Genomic DNA, 20,920 nt, shown 5'->3' on the forward strand with positions numbered 1-20,920 from the left:
GTACGTGGTTGCCCATGCATATGAGTCCCATATGTTTTATGTTATGCCCATGGTAGCATCATGGCTTTGTGCCGGAGGCTTACTTTAGTTCGTCTAGGGTATCGTTGTGTGCCTCGGCAGTTCTTTTTGTTGGGGTCTGATCCCTGTTCTGCTACTTGTTGCTGGGCCTCGGCACTGGTACTGTTCTTATTACCCGCGACAGGCGTTGGGCCTGGCTGCCGTGATGTTTCTTACTTACTTTGCTTTTGTATTACTGTAACTGCAAAACTTCTTAATAAAAACTACAGTTCAAAAAAAAAATAACCCAACATTACAGCCGCCATATAACACAACATTACAGCTGCCATATAACCCAACATTACAGCCGCCATATAACCCAACATTACAGCCGCCATATAACCCAACATTACAGCCGCCATATAACCCAACGATACAGCCACCATATAACCCAACGATACAGCCACCACTTAACCCAACATTACAGCCACCACATAACCCAACATTACAGCCACCATATAACACAACATTACAGCTGCCATATAACCCAACATTACAGCCGCCATAGAATCCAACGATACAGCCACCATATAACCCAACGATACAGCCACCATATAACCCAACGATACAGCCACCACTTAACCCAACATTACAGCCACCACATAACCCAACGATACAGCCACCATATATCGCAACATTACAGCCACCACATAACCCAACGATACAACCACCATATAACCCAACGATACAGCCACCATATAACCCAACGATACAGCCACCATATAATCCAACATTACAGCCGCCATATAACCCAACGATACAGCCACCGTATAACCCAACGATACAGCCACCATATAACCCAACATTACAGCCGCCATATAACCCAACGATACAGCCACCATATAACCCAACGATACAGCCACCATATAACCCAACATTACAGCCGCCATATAACCCAACGATACAGCCACCATATAACCCAACGATACAGCCACCATATAACCCATCATTACAGCCACCATATAACCCAACAATACAGCCACCATATAACCCAACAATACAGCCACCATATAACCCAACATTATAGCCACCATATAATCCAACGATACAGCCACCATATAACCCAACGATACAGCCACCATATAACCCATCATTACAGCCACCATATAACCCATCATTACAGCCACCATATAACCCAACGATACAGCCGTCATATAACCCAACAATCTGTACGTCTGTGTTCATGTATTTTGTAAAAGTTCAAAATATTTTTCATCATGTTTTTATTTATGTATTTTGCCTTATGTTTCTGTGCTATACAAGTCAGTAGGTGTCTATGAGACTTCTCTACCATACGATGCAGATCCATCCTGCCTCCACCATAATTCAGCGTAGTTACTCTGGAGGAATAGAACAGAAGTCACATGACCAATAGAATTGGAGGTGTATGTATTTATTTATTTACTTGGTAAGAAATGTAAAGTGCCAATCTTCCAGCTGCAGCAGTGTCCAAAATGATGTCACCTGTTCACCTGTCCTGCTATCCCCTTTCCTGCTATCCCCTTTCCTGCTATCACCTCTCCTGCTATCCCCTGTCCTGCTGTCACCTGTCCTGCTGTCACCTGTCCTGCTGTCACCTGTCCGGCTGTCCCCTGTCCTGCTGTCCCATGCCCGGCTGTCACCTGCCCGGCTGTCACCTGCCCGGCTGTCACGTGTCCTGCTGTCACGTGTCCTGCTGTCACGTGTCCTGCTGTCCCCTGCCCTGCTGTCCCCTGCCCCGCTGTCCCCTGCCCCGCTGTCACCTGTCCTGCTGTCTACTGTCCTGCTGTCACGTGTCCTGCTGTCCCCTGCCCTGCTGTCCCCTGCCCCGCTGTCACCTGTTCTGCTGTCTACTGTCCTGCTGTCACGTGTCCTGCTGTCCCCTGCCCTGCTGTCCCCTGCCCCGCTGTCACCTGTCCTGCTGTCTACTGTCCTGCTGTCACGTGTCCTGCTGTCCCCTGCCCTGCTGTTCCCTGCCCCACTGTCACCTGTCCTGCTGTCTACTGTCCTGCTGTCACGTGTCCTGCTGTCCCCTGTCCTGCTGTCCCCTGCCCCGCTGTCACCTGTTCTGCTGTCTACTGTCCTGCTGTCACGTGTCCTCCTGTCCCCTGCCCCACTGTCACCTGTTCTGCTGTCTACTGTCCTGCTGTCACGTGTCCTGCTGTCCCCTGCCCTGCTGTCCCCTGCCCCGCTGTCACCTGTTCTACTGTCCTGCTGTCACGTGTCCTGCTGTCCCCTGCCCCACTGTCCCCTGCCCCGCTGTCACCTGTCCTGCTGTCACGTGTCCTGCTGTCCCCTGCCCCGCTGTCACCTGTTCTGCTGTCTACTGTCCTGCTGTCACGTGTCCTGCTGTCCCCTGCCCTGCTGTCCCCTGCCCCGCTGTCACCTGTCCTGCTGTCTACTGTCCTGCTGTCACGTGTCCTGCTGTCCCCTGTCCTGCTGTCCCCTGCCCCGCTGTCACCTGTTCTGCTGTCTACTGTCCTGCTGTCACGTGTCCTGCTGTCCCCTGCCCCACTGTCACCTGTCCTGCTGTCTACTGTCCTGCAGACGTGATATGTGTTGTACTGCAGCGCTTTCTAGTGTCAGTAATCAAGACCGCAGCAGATTCACTACAATAATCTTTCTTTAGAGTTCAGGTTTAGCTGGATCTTATATTCCATTAGGTAGTTTTGTTGTTTCTGCTGTTTTGTGTTTCTCACCTGTATTTCTTACTTTATATGAATAAAATCACAATATGGTCCTAGCTGTAACACGGTCCTCAGCCTGGTGTGTTCTCTCTTCTGTCTAATTTCAATCTGAACCTGTATCCTGACTATTCAGACCTGTTTGTGTTTTGCACTGCTCCATTGTATAGGCCCTGATCCATTGCTTTTTGCTTTGCCCATAGCCTGATGTAGTGTGTGTCTGTGTTTAGTCTTGTGTGATCCTGTACCTGTGTATCCTGATCTGTATAGTATCCTGACCTTAGTTACCTGTTCACTCACCTTTATTCCTGGTAAACCTGCCGCTATATCTCCTGGTAACCTGTTTGTCAGTACTTTGTATACCTGTAATAGACCACACTGATTACACAGACTGAAGGACCACTATAGTCCGCACTGATTACACAGACTGAAGGACCACTATAGTCCGCACTGATTACACAGACTGAAGGACCACTATAGTCCGCACTGATTACACAGACTGAAGGACCACTATAGTCCGCACTGATTACTCAGACTGAAGGACCACTATAGTCCGCACTGATTACACAGACTGAAGGACCACTATAGTCCGCACTGATTACACAGACTGAAGGACCCCTATAGTTAGCACTGATTACACAGACTGAAGGACCACTATAATCCGCACTGATTACACAGACTGAAGGACTACTATAGTCTGCACTGATCACTTAGACTGAAGGACAACTATAGTCCGCACTGATCACTTAGACTGAAGGACCACTATAGTCTGCACTGATTACACAGACTGAAGGACCCCTATAGTTAGCACTGATTACACAGACTGAAGGACCACTATAGTCCGCACTGATTACACAGACTGAAGGACCACTATAATCCGCACTGATTACACAGACTGAAGGACTACTATAGTCTGCACTGATCACTTAGACTGAAGGACAACTATAGTCCGCACTGATCACTTAGACTGAAGGACCACTATAGTCTGCACTGATTACACAGACTGAAGGACCACTATAGTCTGCACTGATTACACAGACTGAAGGACCCCTATAGTTAGCACTGATTACACAGACTGAAGGACCACTATAGTCCGCACTGATTACACAGACTGAAGGAACACTTCCTCTATAGTCTGCACTGATCACTTAGACTGAAGGACAACTATAGTCCGCACTGATCACTTAGACTGAAGGACCACTATAGTCTGCACTGATTACACAGACTGAAGGACCACTATAGTCTGCACTGATTACACAGACTGAAGGACCACTATAGTCCACACTGATCACTTAGACTGAAGGACCACTATAGTCCACACTGATCACTTAGACTGAAGGACCACTATAGTCTGCACTGATTACACAGACTGAAGGACCACTATAGTCCACACTGATCACTTAGACTGAAGGACCACTATAGTCTGCACTGATTACACAGACTGAAGGACCACTATAGTCCGCACTGATTACACAGACTAAAGGAACACTTCCTCTATAGTCTGCACTGAAACTTCACTCAACCTATCTAGACCTGACCTGACCTGATCCATTATTCTATCCATTGTCTGTTTGTGTTTTGTACTGCACCATGGTATAGGTCCTGATCCATTGCTTCTCTTGCTTTGTCCCCAGCCTGGTGTGTTCTCTATTCTGTCTAGTTTCAATCTGAACCTGTATCCTGACTATTCAGACCTGTTTGTGTTTTGTACTGGTACATTTTCTGGGCACTTTGGGCCCCTTAGTACCAGTTGATCCTGGTATAAACCCCACAGCTGACCTGAGTATTGTTACTGACCATGTCCAATGTCCATCCCTTTATGACCACAGTGGACCCATCTTCTGATACTTCCAGCAGGATAATGTCCCATGTCACATGACATCATCTCATACAGGACAATGAGGTCATATGAGTCCAATGGCCTCCAGTCACCTGATCTTATCCTATAGATCACCTCCACAGTCACCAGATCTCATCCAATAGATCACCTCCACAGTCACCAGATCTCATCCTATAGATCACCTCCACAGTCACCAGATCTCATCCTATAGATCACCTCCACAGTCACCAGATTTCATCCAATAGATCACCTCCACAGTCACCAGATCTCATCCTATAGATCACCTCCACAGTCACCAGATCTCATCCTATAGATCACCTCCACAGTCACCAGATTTCATCCAATAGATCACCTCCACAGTCACCAGATCTCATCCTATAGATCACCTCCACAGTCACCAGATCTCATCCTATAGATCACCTCCACAGTCACCAGATCTCATCCTATAGACCACCTCCACAGTCTCCAGATCTCATCCTATAGACCACTTCCACAGTCAACAGATCTCATCCAATAGATCACCTCCACAGTCACCAGATCTCATCTTATAGATCACCTCCACAGTCACCAGATCTCATCCTAAAGACCACCTCCACAGTCACCAGATCTCATCCTATAGATCACCTCCACAGTCACCAGATCTCATCCAATAGATCACCTCCACAGTCACCAGATCTCATCCTATAGATCACCTCCACAGTCATCAGATCTCATCCTATAGATCACTTCCACAGTCACCAGATCTCATCCTATAGATCAACTCCACAGTCACCAGATCTTATCCTATAGATCACCTCCACAGTCACCAGATCTCATCCTATAGATCACCTCCACAGTCTCCAGATCTCATCCTATAGATCACCTCCACAGTCACCAGATCTCATCCAATAGATCACCTCCACAGTCACCAGATCTCATCCTATAGATCACCTCCACAGTCACCAGACCTCATCCAATAGATCACCTCCACAGTCACCAGATTTCATCCAATAGATCACCTCCACAGTCACCAGATCTCATCCTATAGATCACCTCCACAGTCATCAGATCTCATCCTATAGATCACTTCCACAGTCACCAGATCTCATCCTATAGATCAACTCCACAGTCACCAGATCTTATCCTATAGATCACCTCCACAGTCACCAGATCTCATCCTATAGATCACCTCCACAGTCTCCAGATCTCATCCTATAGATCACCTCCACAGTCTCCAGATCTCATCCTATAGATCACCTCCACAGTCTCCAGATCTCATCCTATAGATCACCTCCACAGTCTCCAGATCTCATCCTATAGATCACCTCCACAGTCACCAGATCTCATCCAATAGATCACCTCCACAGTCACCAGATCTCATCCTATAGATCACCTCCACAGTCACCAGACCTCATCCAATAGATCACCTCCACAGTCACCAGATTTCATCCAATAGATCACCTCCACAGTCACCAGATCTCATCCTATAGATCACCTCCACAGTCACCAGATCTCATCCTATAGATCACCTCCACAGTCACCAGATCTCATCCTATAGATCACCTCCACAGTCACTAGATCTCATCCTATAGATCACCTCCAGTCACCAGATCTCATCCTATAGATCACCTCTACAGTCACCAGATCTCATCCTATAGATCTCCTCCACAGTCACCAGATCTCATTCTATAGATCACCTCCACAGTCACCAGATCTCATCCTATAGATCACCTCCACAGTCACCAGATCTCATCCTATAGATCACCTCCACAGTCACCAGATCTCATCCTATAGATCACCTCCACAGTCACCAGATCTCATCCTATAGATCACCTCCAGTCACCAGATCTCATCCCATAGATCACCTCCACAGTCACCAGATCTCATCCTATAGATCACCTCCACAGTCACCAGATCTCATTCTATAGATCACCTCCACAGTCACCAGATCTCATCCTATAGATCACCTCCAGTCACCAAATCTCATCCAATAGATCACCTCCACAGTCACTCGATCTCCTCCAATAGATAACCTCCACAGTCACCAGATCTCATCCCATAGATCACCTCCACAGTCACCAGATCTCATCCTATAGATCACCTCCACAGTCACCAGATCTCATCCTATAAATCACCTTCAGTCACCAGATCTCATCCAATAGATCACCTCCACAGTCACCAGATCTCATCCTATAGATCACCTCCACAGTCACCAGATCTCATCCTATAGATCACCTCCACAGTCACCTGATCTTATCCTATAGATCACCACCACCACAGTCACTAGATCTCATCCTATAGATCACCTCCAGTCACCAGATCTCATCCTGTAGATCACCGCCACAGTCACCTGACCTCATCCTATAGATCACCTCCACAGTCACCAGATCTCATCCTATAGATCACCACTAGTCACCAGATGTCATCCCATAGATCACCTCCACAGTCGCCAGATCTCATTCTATAGATCACTTCCAGTCACCAGATCTCATCCTATAGATCACCTCCACAGTCACCAGATCTCATCCTATAGATCACCTTCACAGTCACCAGATCTCATCCTATAGATCACCTCCACAGCCACCAGATCTCATCCTATAGATCATTTCCAGTCACCAGATCTCATCCTATAGATCACCTCCACAGTCACCAGAACACATCCTATACATCACCTCCACAGTTACCAGATCTCATCCTATAGATCACCACCACAGTCACCAAATCTCATCCTATAGATCACCTCCACAGTCACCAGATCTCCTCATATAGATCACCTCCACAGTCACCAGATCTCATCCTATAAATCAACTTCACAGTCACCAGATCTCAACCAATAGATCACCTCCACAGTCACCAGATCTCCTCCTATAGATCACCTTCACAGTCACCAGATCTCCTCCTATAGATCACCTCCATAGTCACCAGATCTCCTCCTATAGATCACCTTCATAGTCACCAGATCTCCTCCTATAGATCACCTTCATAGTCACCAGATCTCCTCCTATAGATCACCTCCATAGTCACCAGATTTCATCCTATAGATCACGGCTGGGATGTGGTGGAACTGGAGGTTCTCATCATGGATCTGACAAATCTACAGCAACTGTGATATCATCATGTCTATATAGAGGAACTGTGTGATGTCATGTCCATATGGAGGAACTGTGTGATGTCATGTCCACATAGAGGAACTGTGTGATGTCATCATATCTATATGGAGGAACTGTGTAATGTCATCATGTCTATATGGAGGAACTGTGTGATGTCATCATGTCTATATGGAGGAACTGTGTGATGTCATCATGTCCATATGGAGGAACTGTGTGATGTCATCATGTCCACATGGAGGAACTGTGTGATGTCATCATGTCCACATGGAGGAACTGTGTGATGTCATCATGTCTATATGGAGGAACTGTGTGATGTCATCATATCCATATGGAGGAACTGTGTGATGTCATGTCCATATGGAGGAACTGTGTGATGTCATGTCCACATAGAGGAACTGTGTGATGTCATCATATCTATATGGAGGAACTGTGTGATGTCATCATGTCTATATGGAGGAACTGTGTGATGTCATCATATCCATATGGAGGAACTGTGTGATGTCATGTCCATATGGAGGAACTGTGTGATGTCATGTCCACATAGAGGAACTGTGTGATGTCATCATATCTATATGGAGGAACTGTGTGATGTCATCATGTCTATATGGAGGAACTGTGTGATGTCATCATGTCTATATGGAGGAACTGTGTGATGTCATCATGTCCATATGGAGGAACTGTGTGATGTCATCATGTCCACATGGAGGAACTGTGTGATGTCATCATGTCCACATGGAGGAACTGTGTGATGTCATCATGTCTATATGGAGGAACTGTGTGATGTCATCATGTCTATATGGAGGAACTGTGTGATGTCATCATGTCCATATGGAGGAACTGTGTGATGTCATCATGTCCACATGGAGGAACTGTGTGATGTCATCATGTCTATATGGAAGAACTGTGTGATGTCATCATGTCTATATGGAGGAACTGTGTGATGTCATCATGTCTATATGGAGGAACTGTGTGATGTCATCATGTCCATATGGAGGAACTGTGTGATGTCATTATGTCCACATGGAGGAACTGTGTGATGTCATCATGTCTATATGGAGGAACTGTGTGATGTCATCATGTCTATATGGAGGAACTGTGTGATGTCATCATGTGTATATATAGAGGAACTGTGTGATGTCATCATGTCCATATGGAGGAACTGTGTGATGTCATCATATCCATATGGAGGAACTGTGTGATGTCATCATGTCTATATGGAGGAACTGTGTGATGTCATCATGTCCATATGGAGGAACTGTGTGATGTCATCATGTCTATATGGAGGAACTGTGTGATGTCATCATATCCATATGGAGGAACTGTGTGATGTCATCATGTCCATATGGAGGAACTGTGTGATGTCATCATGTCCATATGGAGGAACTGTGTGATGTCATCATGTCCATATGGAGGAACTGTGTGATGTCATCATGTCCATATGGAGGAACTGTGTGATGTCATCATGTCTATATGAAGTGACATCTCTGAAGAACGTGTCCAGCACCTTGTAGTAAGTATAAAGGGGGCACGACCCTAATAAAGTGGTCAGTGAGTATATATATACTGTGTGATGTCATCATGTGTATATATAGAGGAACTGTGTGATGTCATCATGTCCATATGGAGGAACTGTGTGATGTCATCATATCCATATGGAGGAACTGTGTGATGTCATCTTGTCTATATGGAGGAACTGTGTGATGTCATCATGTCCACATGGAGGAACTGTGTGATGTCATCATGTCTATATGGAGGAACTGTGTGATGTCATCATGTCTATATGGAGGAACTGTGTGATGTCATCATGTCCATATGGAGGAACTGTGTGATGTCATCATGTCCACATGGAGGAACTGTGTGATGTCATCATGTCTATATGGAAGAACTGTGTGATGTCATCATGTCTATATGGAGGAACTGTGTGATGTCATCATGTCTATATGGAGGAACTGTGTGATGTCATCATGTCCATATGGAGGAACTGTGTGATGTCATTATGTCCACATGGAGGAACTGTGTGATGTCATCATGTCTATATGGAGGAACTGTGTGATGTCATCATGTCTATATGGAGGAACTGTGTGATGTCATCATGTCTATATGGAGGAACTGTGTGATGTCATTATGTCCACATGGAGGAACTGTGTGATGTCATCATGTCTATATGGAGGAACTGTGTGATGTCATCATGTCTATATGGAGGAACTGTGTGATGTCATAATGTCTATATGGAGGAACTGTGTGATGTCATCATGTGTATATATAGAGGAACTGTGTGATGTCATCATGTCCATATGGAGGAACTGTGTGATGTCATCATGTCTATATGGAGGAACTGTGTGATGTCATCATGTCCATATGGAGGAACTGTGTGATGTCATCATGTCCATATGGAGGAACTGTGTGATGTCATCATGTCCATATGGAGGAACTGTGTGATGTCATCATGTCCATATGGAGGAACTGTGTGATGTCATCATGTCCATATGGAGGATCTGTGTGATGTCATCATGTCCATATGAAGTGACATCTCTGAAGAACGTGTCCAGCACCTTGTAGTAAGTATAAAGGGGGCACGACCCTAATAAAGTGGTCAGTGAGTATATATATATATATATATATATATATATATATATATATATACATACATAAAAGGGGTCCGACCCAGGACTAGAGAGGTGTACCTAAGAAAGTGCACAGTAAGTGATATACATACATGAAGGGGGGTAACATATATATATATATATATATATATATACATGGAGGCGCACAGATCACATGATAATCGTCCTGTATCTTACACTGACAGCACTTGTCCCCCCCAATATACTGACAGCTCTCAGGTGAGTTCACAAGGGGGGGGGGGAGCACATGATTCCGGTTATTTCGGGCACAAGCTCAGGTCTCTATGACAGGTCTGAAGATCATCTTCCTTTTCAGAATTTTATGATTTTTTTAAATAACAAAGGGGACAGGATAAAAGGAATTGGAGGTGGGGGATATATATATATGTATATGGCATCACACAGGATATAATATATACAAGGAGCATTATACCGTACAATATACTGAACATTATACCGTACAATACACTGAACATTATACCGTACAATATACTGAACATTATACCGTACAATATACTGAACATTATACCGTACAATATACCGAACATTATACTGAACATTATACCGTACAATATACTGAACATTATACTGAACATTATACCGTACAATATACTGAACATTATACCGTACAATATACTGAACATTATACCGTACAATATACTGAACATTATACCGTACAATATACTGAACATTATACCGTACAATATACTGAACATTATACCGTACAATATACTGAACATTATACCGTACAATATACTGAACATTATACCGTACAATATACTGAACATTATACCGTACAATATACTGAACATTATACCGTACAATATACTGATCATTATACCGTACAATATACTGAACATTATACCGTACAATATACTGAACATTATACCGTACAATATACTGAACATTATACCGTACAATATACTGAACATTATACCGTACAATATACTGAACATTATACCGTACAATATACTGAACATTATACCGTACAATATACTGATCATTATACCGTACACTATACTGAACATTATACCGTACACTATACTGAACATTATACCGTACAATATACTGAACATTATACCGTACAATATACTGAACATTATACCGTACAATATACTGAACATTATACCGTACAATATACTGAACATTATACCGTACAATATACTGAACATTATACCGTACAATATACTGAACATTATACCGTACAATATACTGAACATTATACCGTACAATATACTGAACATTATACCGTACAATATACTGTACAATACACTGAACATTATAATGTACAATATACTGAACATTATACCTTACAATATACTGAACATTATAACGTACAATATACTGAACATTATACCGTACACTATACTGAACATTATACTGTACAATATACAGTACAATACACTGAGCATTATTCCGTACAATATACTGAACATTATACCGTACAATATACTGAACATTATACCGTACAATATACTGAACATTATACCGTACAATATACTGAACATTATACCGTACAATATACTGAACATTATACCGTACAATATACTGAACATCATATCGTAGAATATACTGAACATTATACCGTAGAATAGTACTGAACATTATACCGTACAATATACTGATTATACCGTACAATATACTGAACATTATACCGTACAATATACTGAACATTATACCGTACAATATACTGTGCAATACACTGAACATTATACCGTACAATATACTGAACATTATACCTTACAATATACCGTACAATACACTGAACATTATACCGTACACTATACTGAACATTATACCGTACAATATACAGTACAATATACTGAACATTATACCGTACAATATACTGAACAATATACCGTACAATATACTGAACAATGTACTGAACATTATACCGTACAATACACTGAACATTATACCGTACAATACACTGAACATTATACCGTACAATATACTGAACATTATACCGTACAATATATTTAACATTATACCGTACAATATACTGAACATTATACCGTACAATATACTGAACATTATACCGTACAATATACTGAACATTATACCGTACAATATACTGAACATTATACCGTACAATATACTGAACAATATACCTTACAATATACCGTACAATACACTGAACATTATACCGTACAATATACTGAACATTATACCGTACAATATACTGAACATTATACCGTACAATATACTGAACATTATACCTTACAATATACTGCACATTATACCTTACAATATACCGTACAATACACTGAACATTATACCGTACAATATACTGAACATTATACCATACAATATACTGAACATTATACCGTACAATATACTGAACATTATACCGTACAATATACTGAACATTATACCTTACAATATACTGAACATTATACCTTACAATATACCGTACAATACACTGAACATTATACCGTACAATATACTGAACATTATACCGTACAATATACTGAACATTATACCGTACAATATACTGAACATTATAACGTACAATATACTGAACATTATACCGTACACTATACTGAACATTATACCGTACAATATACAGTACAATACATTGAACATTATACAGTACAATACACTGAGCATTATTCCGTACAATATACTGAACATTATACCGTACAATATACTGAACATTATACCGTACAATATACTGAACATTATACCGTACAATATACTGAACATTATACCGTACAATATACTGAACATTATACCGTACAATATACTGAACATTATACCGTACAATATACTGAACATTATACCGTACAATATACCGTGCAATACACTGAACATTATACCGTACAATATACTGAACATCATACCGTACAATGTACTGAACATTATACCGTACAATACACTGAACATTATACCGTACAATACACTGAACATTATACCGTACAATATACTGAACATTATACCGTACAATATACTGAACATTATACCGTACAATATACTGAACATTATACCGTACAATATACTGAACATTATACCGTACAATATACTGAACATTAAACCTTACAATATACCGTACAATACACTGAACATTATACCGTACAATATACTGAACATTATACCGTACAATATACTGAACATTATACCGTACAATATACTGAACATTATACCTTACAATATACTGAACATTATACCTTACAATATACCGTACAATACACTGAACATTATACCGTACAATATACTGAACATTATACCGTACAATATACTGAACATTATACCGTACAATATACTGAACATTATACCGTACAATATACTGAACATTATACCGTACAATATACTGAACATTATACCTTACAATATACTGAACATTATACCTTACAATATACCGTACAATACACTGAACATTATACCGTACAATATACTGAACATTATACCGTACAATATACTGAACATTATACCGTACAATATACTGAACATTATACCGTACAATATACTGAACATTATACTGTACAATATACTGAACATTATACCTTACAATATACCGTACAATACACTGAACATTATACCGTACAATATACTGAACATTATACCGTACAATATACTGAACATTATACCGTACAATATACTGTACAATATACTGAACATTATACCGTACAATATACTGAACATTATACCGTACAATATACTGAACATTATACCGTACAATATACTGAACATTATACCGTACAATATACTGAACATTATACCGTACACTATACTGAACATTATACCGTACAATATACAGTACAATATACTGAACATTATACCGTACAATATACTGAACAATATACCGTACAATACACTGAACATTATACCGTACAATATACTGAACATTATACCGTACAATATACTGAACATTATACCTTACAATATACTGAACATTATACCGTACAATATACTGAACATTATACCGTACAATATACTGAACATTATACCGTACAATATACTGAACATTATACCGTACACTATACTGAACATTATACCGTACAATATACAGTACAATATACTGAACATTATACCGTACAATATACTGAACAATATACCGTACAATATACTGAACATTATACCGTACAATATACTGATCATTATATCGTACAATACACTGATCATTATACCGTACAATACACTGATCAGTATACCGTACAATACACTGAACATTATACCGTACAATACACTGATCAGTATACCGTACAATACACTGAACATTATACCGTACAATATACTGAACATTATACCGTACAATATACTGAACATTATACCTTACAATATACTGAACATTATACCTTACAATATACCGTACAATACACTGAACATTATACCGTACAATATACTGAACATTATACCTTACAATATACCGTACAATATACTGAACATTATACCGTACAATATACTGAACATTATACCTTACAATATACTGAACATTATACCTTACAATATACCGTACAATACACTGAACATTATACCGTACAATATACTGAACATTATAACGTACAATATACTGAACATTATACCGTACACTATACTGAACATTATACCGTACAATATACAGTACAATACATTGAACATTATACAGTACAATACACTGAGCATTATTCCGTACAATATACTGAACATTATACCGTAGAATATACGGTAATATACAGTACAATATACTGAACATTATACCGTACAATATACTGAACAATATACCGTACAATATACTGAACATTATACCGTACAATATACTGATCATTATATCGTACAATACACTGATCATTATACCGTACAATACACTGATCAGTATACCGTACAATACACTGAACATTATACCGTACAATACACTGATCAGTATACCGTACAATACACTGAACATTATACCGTACAATATATTGAACATTATACCGTACAATATACTGAACACTATACCGTACAATATACTGATCGTTATACCGTACAATATACTGAACGTTATACCGTACAATATACTGAACGTTATACCGTACAATATACTGAACGTTATACCGTACAATATACTGATCGTTATACCGTACAATATACTGAACATTATACTGTACAATATACTGAACATCATATCGTACAATATACCGTACAATATACTGAACATTATACCGTACAATATACTGAACATTATACCGTACAATATACTGAACATTATACCGTACAATATACTGAACATTATACCGTACAATATACTGAACATTATACCGTACAATATACTGATCATTATACCGTACAATATACTGAACATTATACCGTACAATACACTGAACATTATACCGTACAATACACTGAACATTATACCGTACAATACACTGAACATTATACCGTACAATACACTGAACATTATACCGTACAATATACTGAACATTATACCTTACAATATACTGATCATTATACCGTACAATATACTGAACATTATACCGTACAATACACTGAACATTATACCGTACAATACACTGAACATTATACCGTACAATATACTGAACATTATACCGTACAATATACTGAACATTATACCGTACAATACACTGAACATTATACCGTACAATATACTGAACATTATACCGTACAATATACTGAACATTATACCGTACAATATACTGAACATTATACCGTGTACAATACATTCTAAACAAATTGCAACACAGATCTATGAGAGACGAGGCTACGAAATCAGGCAATAGGTGCAAATAGCAACTTACAAAAAAGGTGTTTTTTTTATCATTTATTATTTCAATTTAATTTTTTTGTGTATTTTGATATTTAAAAATTTGTATTTTTGTATTTTTTTTCCTAATAGTTTTTTGTTTGTATTATTCTATGAGTATTTTTTATGCATTTTTTGTCAATGTTTCAATATCATTTTGTGAAGTTTTTTCTGAATGTTGTTACTTTTAAATAATTATTTTATCATCAATATTTCACTTTTTATTTCTCTTCTTGTACTTTTATTGTGTTAATGTTTTAATTTTTTTTATTTATTATTTTGTGTGTATTTTTACTCCATTTTTTATTTTTAGGATGTTTATCCCCCCCCCCCCCCAATTATTATTTTCATATTTTTCAACTTCTCGTTATTCTTTTTGTATTTTTAATGCATAAAAATTTTCCCTATTTTTGAATTGGGAAAATTTTGGCCTTTTGTTTTTTTCTTGGCACCCAACTCAGTGATACACAGGGTAGACGAAGACTTGGTGTGGATACAGGGGATGGTGATACACTGGGTGTGTGGATACAGGGGATGGTGATACACTGGGGGTGTGGATACAGGGGATGGCGATACACTGGGTGTGTGGATACAGGGGATGGTGATACACTGGGTATGTGGATACAGCGGATGGCGATACACTGGGTGTATGGATACAGCGGATGGCGATACACTGGGTGTGGATACAGGGGATGGTGATACACTGGGTGTGTGGATACAGGGGATGGTGATACACTGGGGGTGTGGATACAGGGGATGGCGATACACTGGGTGTGTGGATACAGCGGATGGCGATACACTGGGTGTATGGATACAGCGGATGGCGATACACTGGGTGTGGATACAGGGGATGGTGATACACTGGGTGTGTGGATACAGGGGATGGTGATACACTGGGTGTGTGGATACAGGGGATGGTGATACACTGGGTGTGTGGATACAGGGGATGGCGATACACTGGGTGTATGGATACAGCGGATGGCGATACACTGGGTGTATGGATACAGCGGATGGCGATACACTGGGTGTGTAGATACAGGGGATGGCGATACACTGGGTGTGTGGATACAGCGGATGGCGATACACTGGGTGTGTGGATACAGCGGATGGCGATACACTGGGTGTGTGGATACAGCGGATGGCGATACACTGGGTGTGTGGATACAGAGGATGGCGATACACTGGGTGTGTGGATACAGAGGATGGCGATACACTGGGTGTGTGGATACAGCGGATGGCGATACACTGGGTGTGTGGATACAGAGGATGGCGATTCACTGGGTGTGGATAGATAATAGTGATACACCGGGTGTGTGGATACAGAGGATGGCGATACACTGGGTGTGGATAGAGAATAGTGATACACCGGGTGTGTGGATACAGAGGATGGTGATACACTGGGTGTGTGGATACAGGGGATGATGATACACTGGGTGTGTGGATACAGAGGATGGCGATACACTGGGTGTGTGGATACAGCGGATGCCGATACACTGGGTGTGTGGATACAGCGGATGGCGATACACTGGGTGTATGGATACAGCGGATGGCGATACACCGGGTGTGTGGATACAGGGGATGGCGATACACTGGGTGTGTGGATACAGAGGATGGCGATACACTGGGTGTGTGGATACAGCGGATGGCGATACACTGGGTGTGTGGATACAGCGGATGGCGATACACTGGGTGTGTGGATACAGAGGATGGCGATACACTGGGTGTGTGGATACAGAGGATGGCGATACACTGGGTGTGTGGATACAGCGGATGGCGATACACTGGGTGTGTGGATACAGCGGATGGCGATACACTGGGTGTGTGGATACAGAGGATGGCGATACACTGGGTGTGTGGATACAGCGGATGGCGATACACTGGGTGTGTGGATACAGCGGATGGCGATACACTGGGTGTGTGGATACAGCGGATGGCGATACACTGGGTGTGTGGATACAGAGGATGGCGATACACTGGGTGTGTGGATACAGCGGATGGCGATACACTGGGTGTGTGGATACAGCGGATGGCGATACACTGGGTGTGTGGATACAGAGGATGGCGATACACTGGGTGTGTGGATACAGCGGATGGCGATACACTGGGTGTGTGGATACAGCGGATGGCGATACACTGGGTGTGTGGATACAGAGGATGGCGATACACTGGGTGTGGATAGATAATAGTGATACACTGGGTGTGTGGATACAGAGGATGGTGATACACTGGGTGTGTGGATACAGGGGATGATGATACACTGGGTGTGTGGATACAGAGGATGGCGATACACTGGGTGTGTGGATACAGCGGATGGCGATACACTGGGTGTGTGGATACAGCGGATGGCGATACACTGGGTGTATGGATACAGCGGATGGCGATACACCGGGTGTGTGGATACAGGGGATGGCGATACACTGGGTGTGTGGATACAGAGGATGGCGATACACTGGGTGTGGATAGATAATAGTGATACACCGGGTGTGTGGATACAGAGGATGGCGATACACTGGGTGTGTGGATACAGCGGATGGCGATACACTGGGTGTATGGATACAGAGGATGGCGATACACTGGGTGTGTGGATACAGAGGATGGCGATACACTGGGTGTGTGGATACAGAGGATGGCGATACACTGGGTGTGTGGATACAGCGGATGGCGATACACTGGGTGTGTGGATACAGCGGATGGCGATACACTGGGTGTGTGGATACAGAGGATGGCGATACACTGGGTGTGTGGATACAGCGGATGGCGATACACTGGGTGTGTGGATACAGCGGATGGCGATACACTGGGTGTGTGGATACAGAGGATGGCGATACACTGGGTGTGGATAGATAATAGTGATACACCGGGTGTGTGGATACAGAGGATGGCGATACACTGGGTGTGGATAGATAATAGTGATACACCGGGTGTGTGGATACAGCAGATACAGGGACATGTGGTGTCCCAATACCGTATTTTATACGTTACCTTTGCAGAGGTCCCCATAGTCAGGGTCCCTAGGATGTCGGGGTCCCTCTTTTGTAGTTTTCCCCTTGTCACCCCTCAGTCAGTGACTGTATAGAAGTTCATATAACTATAAGTCTATAGATATGTATATATTTAGTTATCTACCTATTCAAGCGTAGCAGGACCTGCTGGTCACGTGATTAGGGTTAGAACTCTATGGTTTTGCTACAGGACCTTTGGAGGTTCCCATGACGTGTTCACCCACAATGCAATGTAACGGTGAGTGACAGTTGTTAAGGACCAATCCAAAGCGGCCCGCCCCCGCCCATATAAGGGACCTGCGCCATCTTGATCCCTCTCTTGGGCTGCTGATTCTGGATGAGGTAGGACCTCCGCAGCTTACAAGACGATTTACTAGGCCAAAGCCTTGCGTCCTCGGCCTCTAACATAGCGGATATACTAAGCAATTCCCCGCTACTAATCGCAAGATCACTGGATCTAATTACTCCCCTAAATCCAGCGGATCTCTGCTATACAATCCCTAAGGAGCTAAACTGAGCTTATCTGATCCCAACCGACTGTCAATCACTGCTCAGCTCTATCTATAGAGACTGTTATCTGGACTGTTACTATTGCTGCATGTACAGAAAATCTTCAGTAAAAGTTCCTGCAGGTTTTCAGTTAACAGCGGTTGTGGACAATCCTTTATTCTGCATCACCTATTGCTCTTGGGAAGGGTGGCAATAGGCCTATCAAGATTACAGTACTTAACCCTCACCCTGGCGTCACGAGTGACAAGGGTTAACAGCGCCCTTAAATATCCTGCACAGCAACACCCTAGTTACCCTACACCCCACAAGGCTTCATCCCAAATCCGCCACCACAGACACCTGAGGACTTTTTGCGTCTTACTCTATAACAGGAGATTTATCGCTTTATTCACCTTCTTCATCACCTCAGGACACCGTTACCATGACGACATTGTGGGCGATCACTCTGCTCGGTCTGTAGTCGCCCTCTGATGGTCATTGTTGGGAGCGCTGTATAAATACATGACGTTACCGAATGTCTACTCTAGGTGGCGCTGATCTGGCAGCAATGTTTCAGTGGGGCTACAACAAGATGGCGGCGGGGACCTCTAGTGTCCACAGAAGTGACATACACTCTGCCCGGCGGCTACTGAAGGAGAAGAGCGGACATGGCGGCGGCGCTCGGTGCACGGGGATCCCGGCTACTGCTGCCTCTGCTGGGGGCCCGCGCCCTTCACACCTCCCCGGGAAACCCCGCACCCAAAGTGGCGGTGGTATGTATAATACTAAAGTGTGTGTATAAGGCCATAGAGCCTCTATATACAGGTCCAGGAGCACGTGACCTTATGTACAGAAGAGGGAGGTAGAGGGTCATGTGACCTGATTATACAGGAGAGGGAGGAAGGGGGTCACGTGACCTTATATACAGGAGAGGGAGGTAGAGGGTCATGTGACCTGATTATACAGGAGAGGGAGGCAGAGGGGTCATGTGACCTTATATACAGGAGAGGGAGGCAGAGGGTCATGTGACCTGATTATACAGGAGAGGGAGGCAGGGGTCATGTGACCTGATTATACAGGAGAGGGAGGCAGAGGGTCATGTGACCTGATTATACAGGAGAGGGAGGCAGAGGGTCATGTGACCTGCTTATACAGGAGAGGGAGGCAGAGGGTCATGTGACCTGATTATACAGGAGAGGGAGGCAGAGGGTCATGTGACCTGATTATACAGGAGAGGGAGGCAGGGGTCATGTGACCTTATATACAGGAGAGGGAGGCAGGGGGTCATGTGACCTTATATACAGGAGAGGGAGGCAGGGGGTCATGTGACCTTTATATACAGGAGAGGGAGGCAGAGGGTTATGTGACCTGATATACAGGAGAGGGAGGCAGAGGGTCATGTGACCTGATATACAGGAGAGGGAGGCAGGGGGGGGG

At 42.5% G+C, this 20,920-nt stretch overlaps 2 protein-coding genes across 2 annotated transcripts in view; one reads left to right on the plus strand and one right to left on the minus strand.

Moving 5' to 3' along the window:
* Positions 1–288: 288 nt before the first annotated feature.
* LOC130312784 (keratin, type I cytoskeletal 9-like) lies at positions 289–20,032 on the minus strand. The gene is made up of 3 exons (XM_056552599.1): positions 19,897–20,032; positions 3,021–3,083; positions 289–1,397 (listed from the first exon to the last, which is right to left on the minus strand). The coding sequence occupies exon 3, from the start codon at positions 1,240–1,242 to the stop codon at positions 289–291; it is 954 nt and encodes a 317-aa protein (XP_056408574.1). The 5' UTR covers positions 1,243–1,397; positions 3,021–3,083; positions 19,897–20,032.
* The window catches only part of LOC130312785 (glutamine amidotransferase-like class 1 domain-containing protein 3, mitochondrial), a 47,505-nt gene continuing 46,581 nt past the window's right edge, over positions 19,997–20,920 (plus strand). Inside the window, exon 1 of the mRNA XM_056552600.1 lies at positions 19,997–20,256. Within this exon, the coding sequence (XP_056408575.1) occupies positions 20,152–20,256 (105 nt within the window). The 5' untranslated portion in view covers positions 19,997–20,151. The remainder of the gene's footprint in view (positions 20,257–20,920) is intronic.

Source organism: Hyla sarda, unplaced genomic scaffold, assembly GCF_029499605.1.
Source record: "Hyla sarda isolate aHylSar1 unplaced genomic scaffold, aHylSar1.hap1 scaffold_173, whole genome shotgun sequence".
Classification (NCBI taxonomy): domain Eukaryota; kingdom Metazoa; phylum Chordata; class Amphibia; order Anura; family Hylidae; genus Hyla; species Hyla sarda.

Excerpts from the sequence above, each read along its gene's own strand:
- LOC130312784 (XM_056552599.1), bottom strand. The coding sequence starts at position 1,242 with ATGAACACAGACGTACAGATTGTTGGGTTATATGACGGCTGTATCGTT.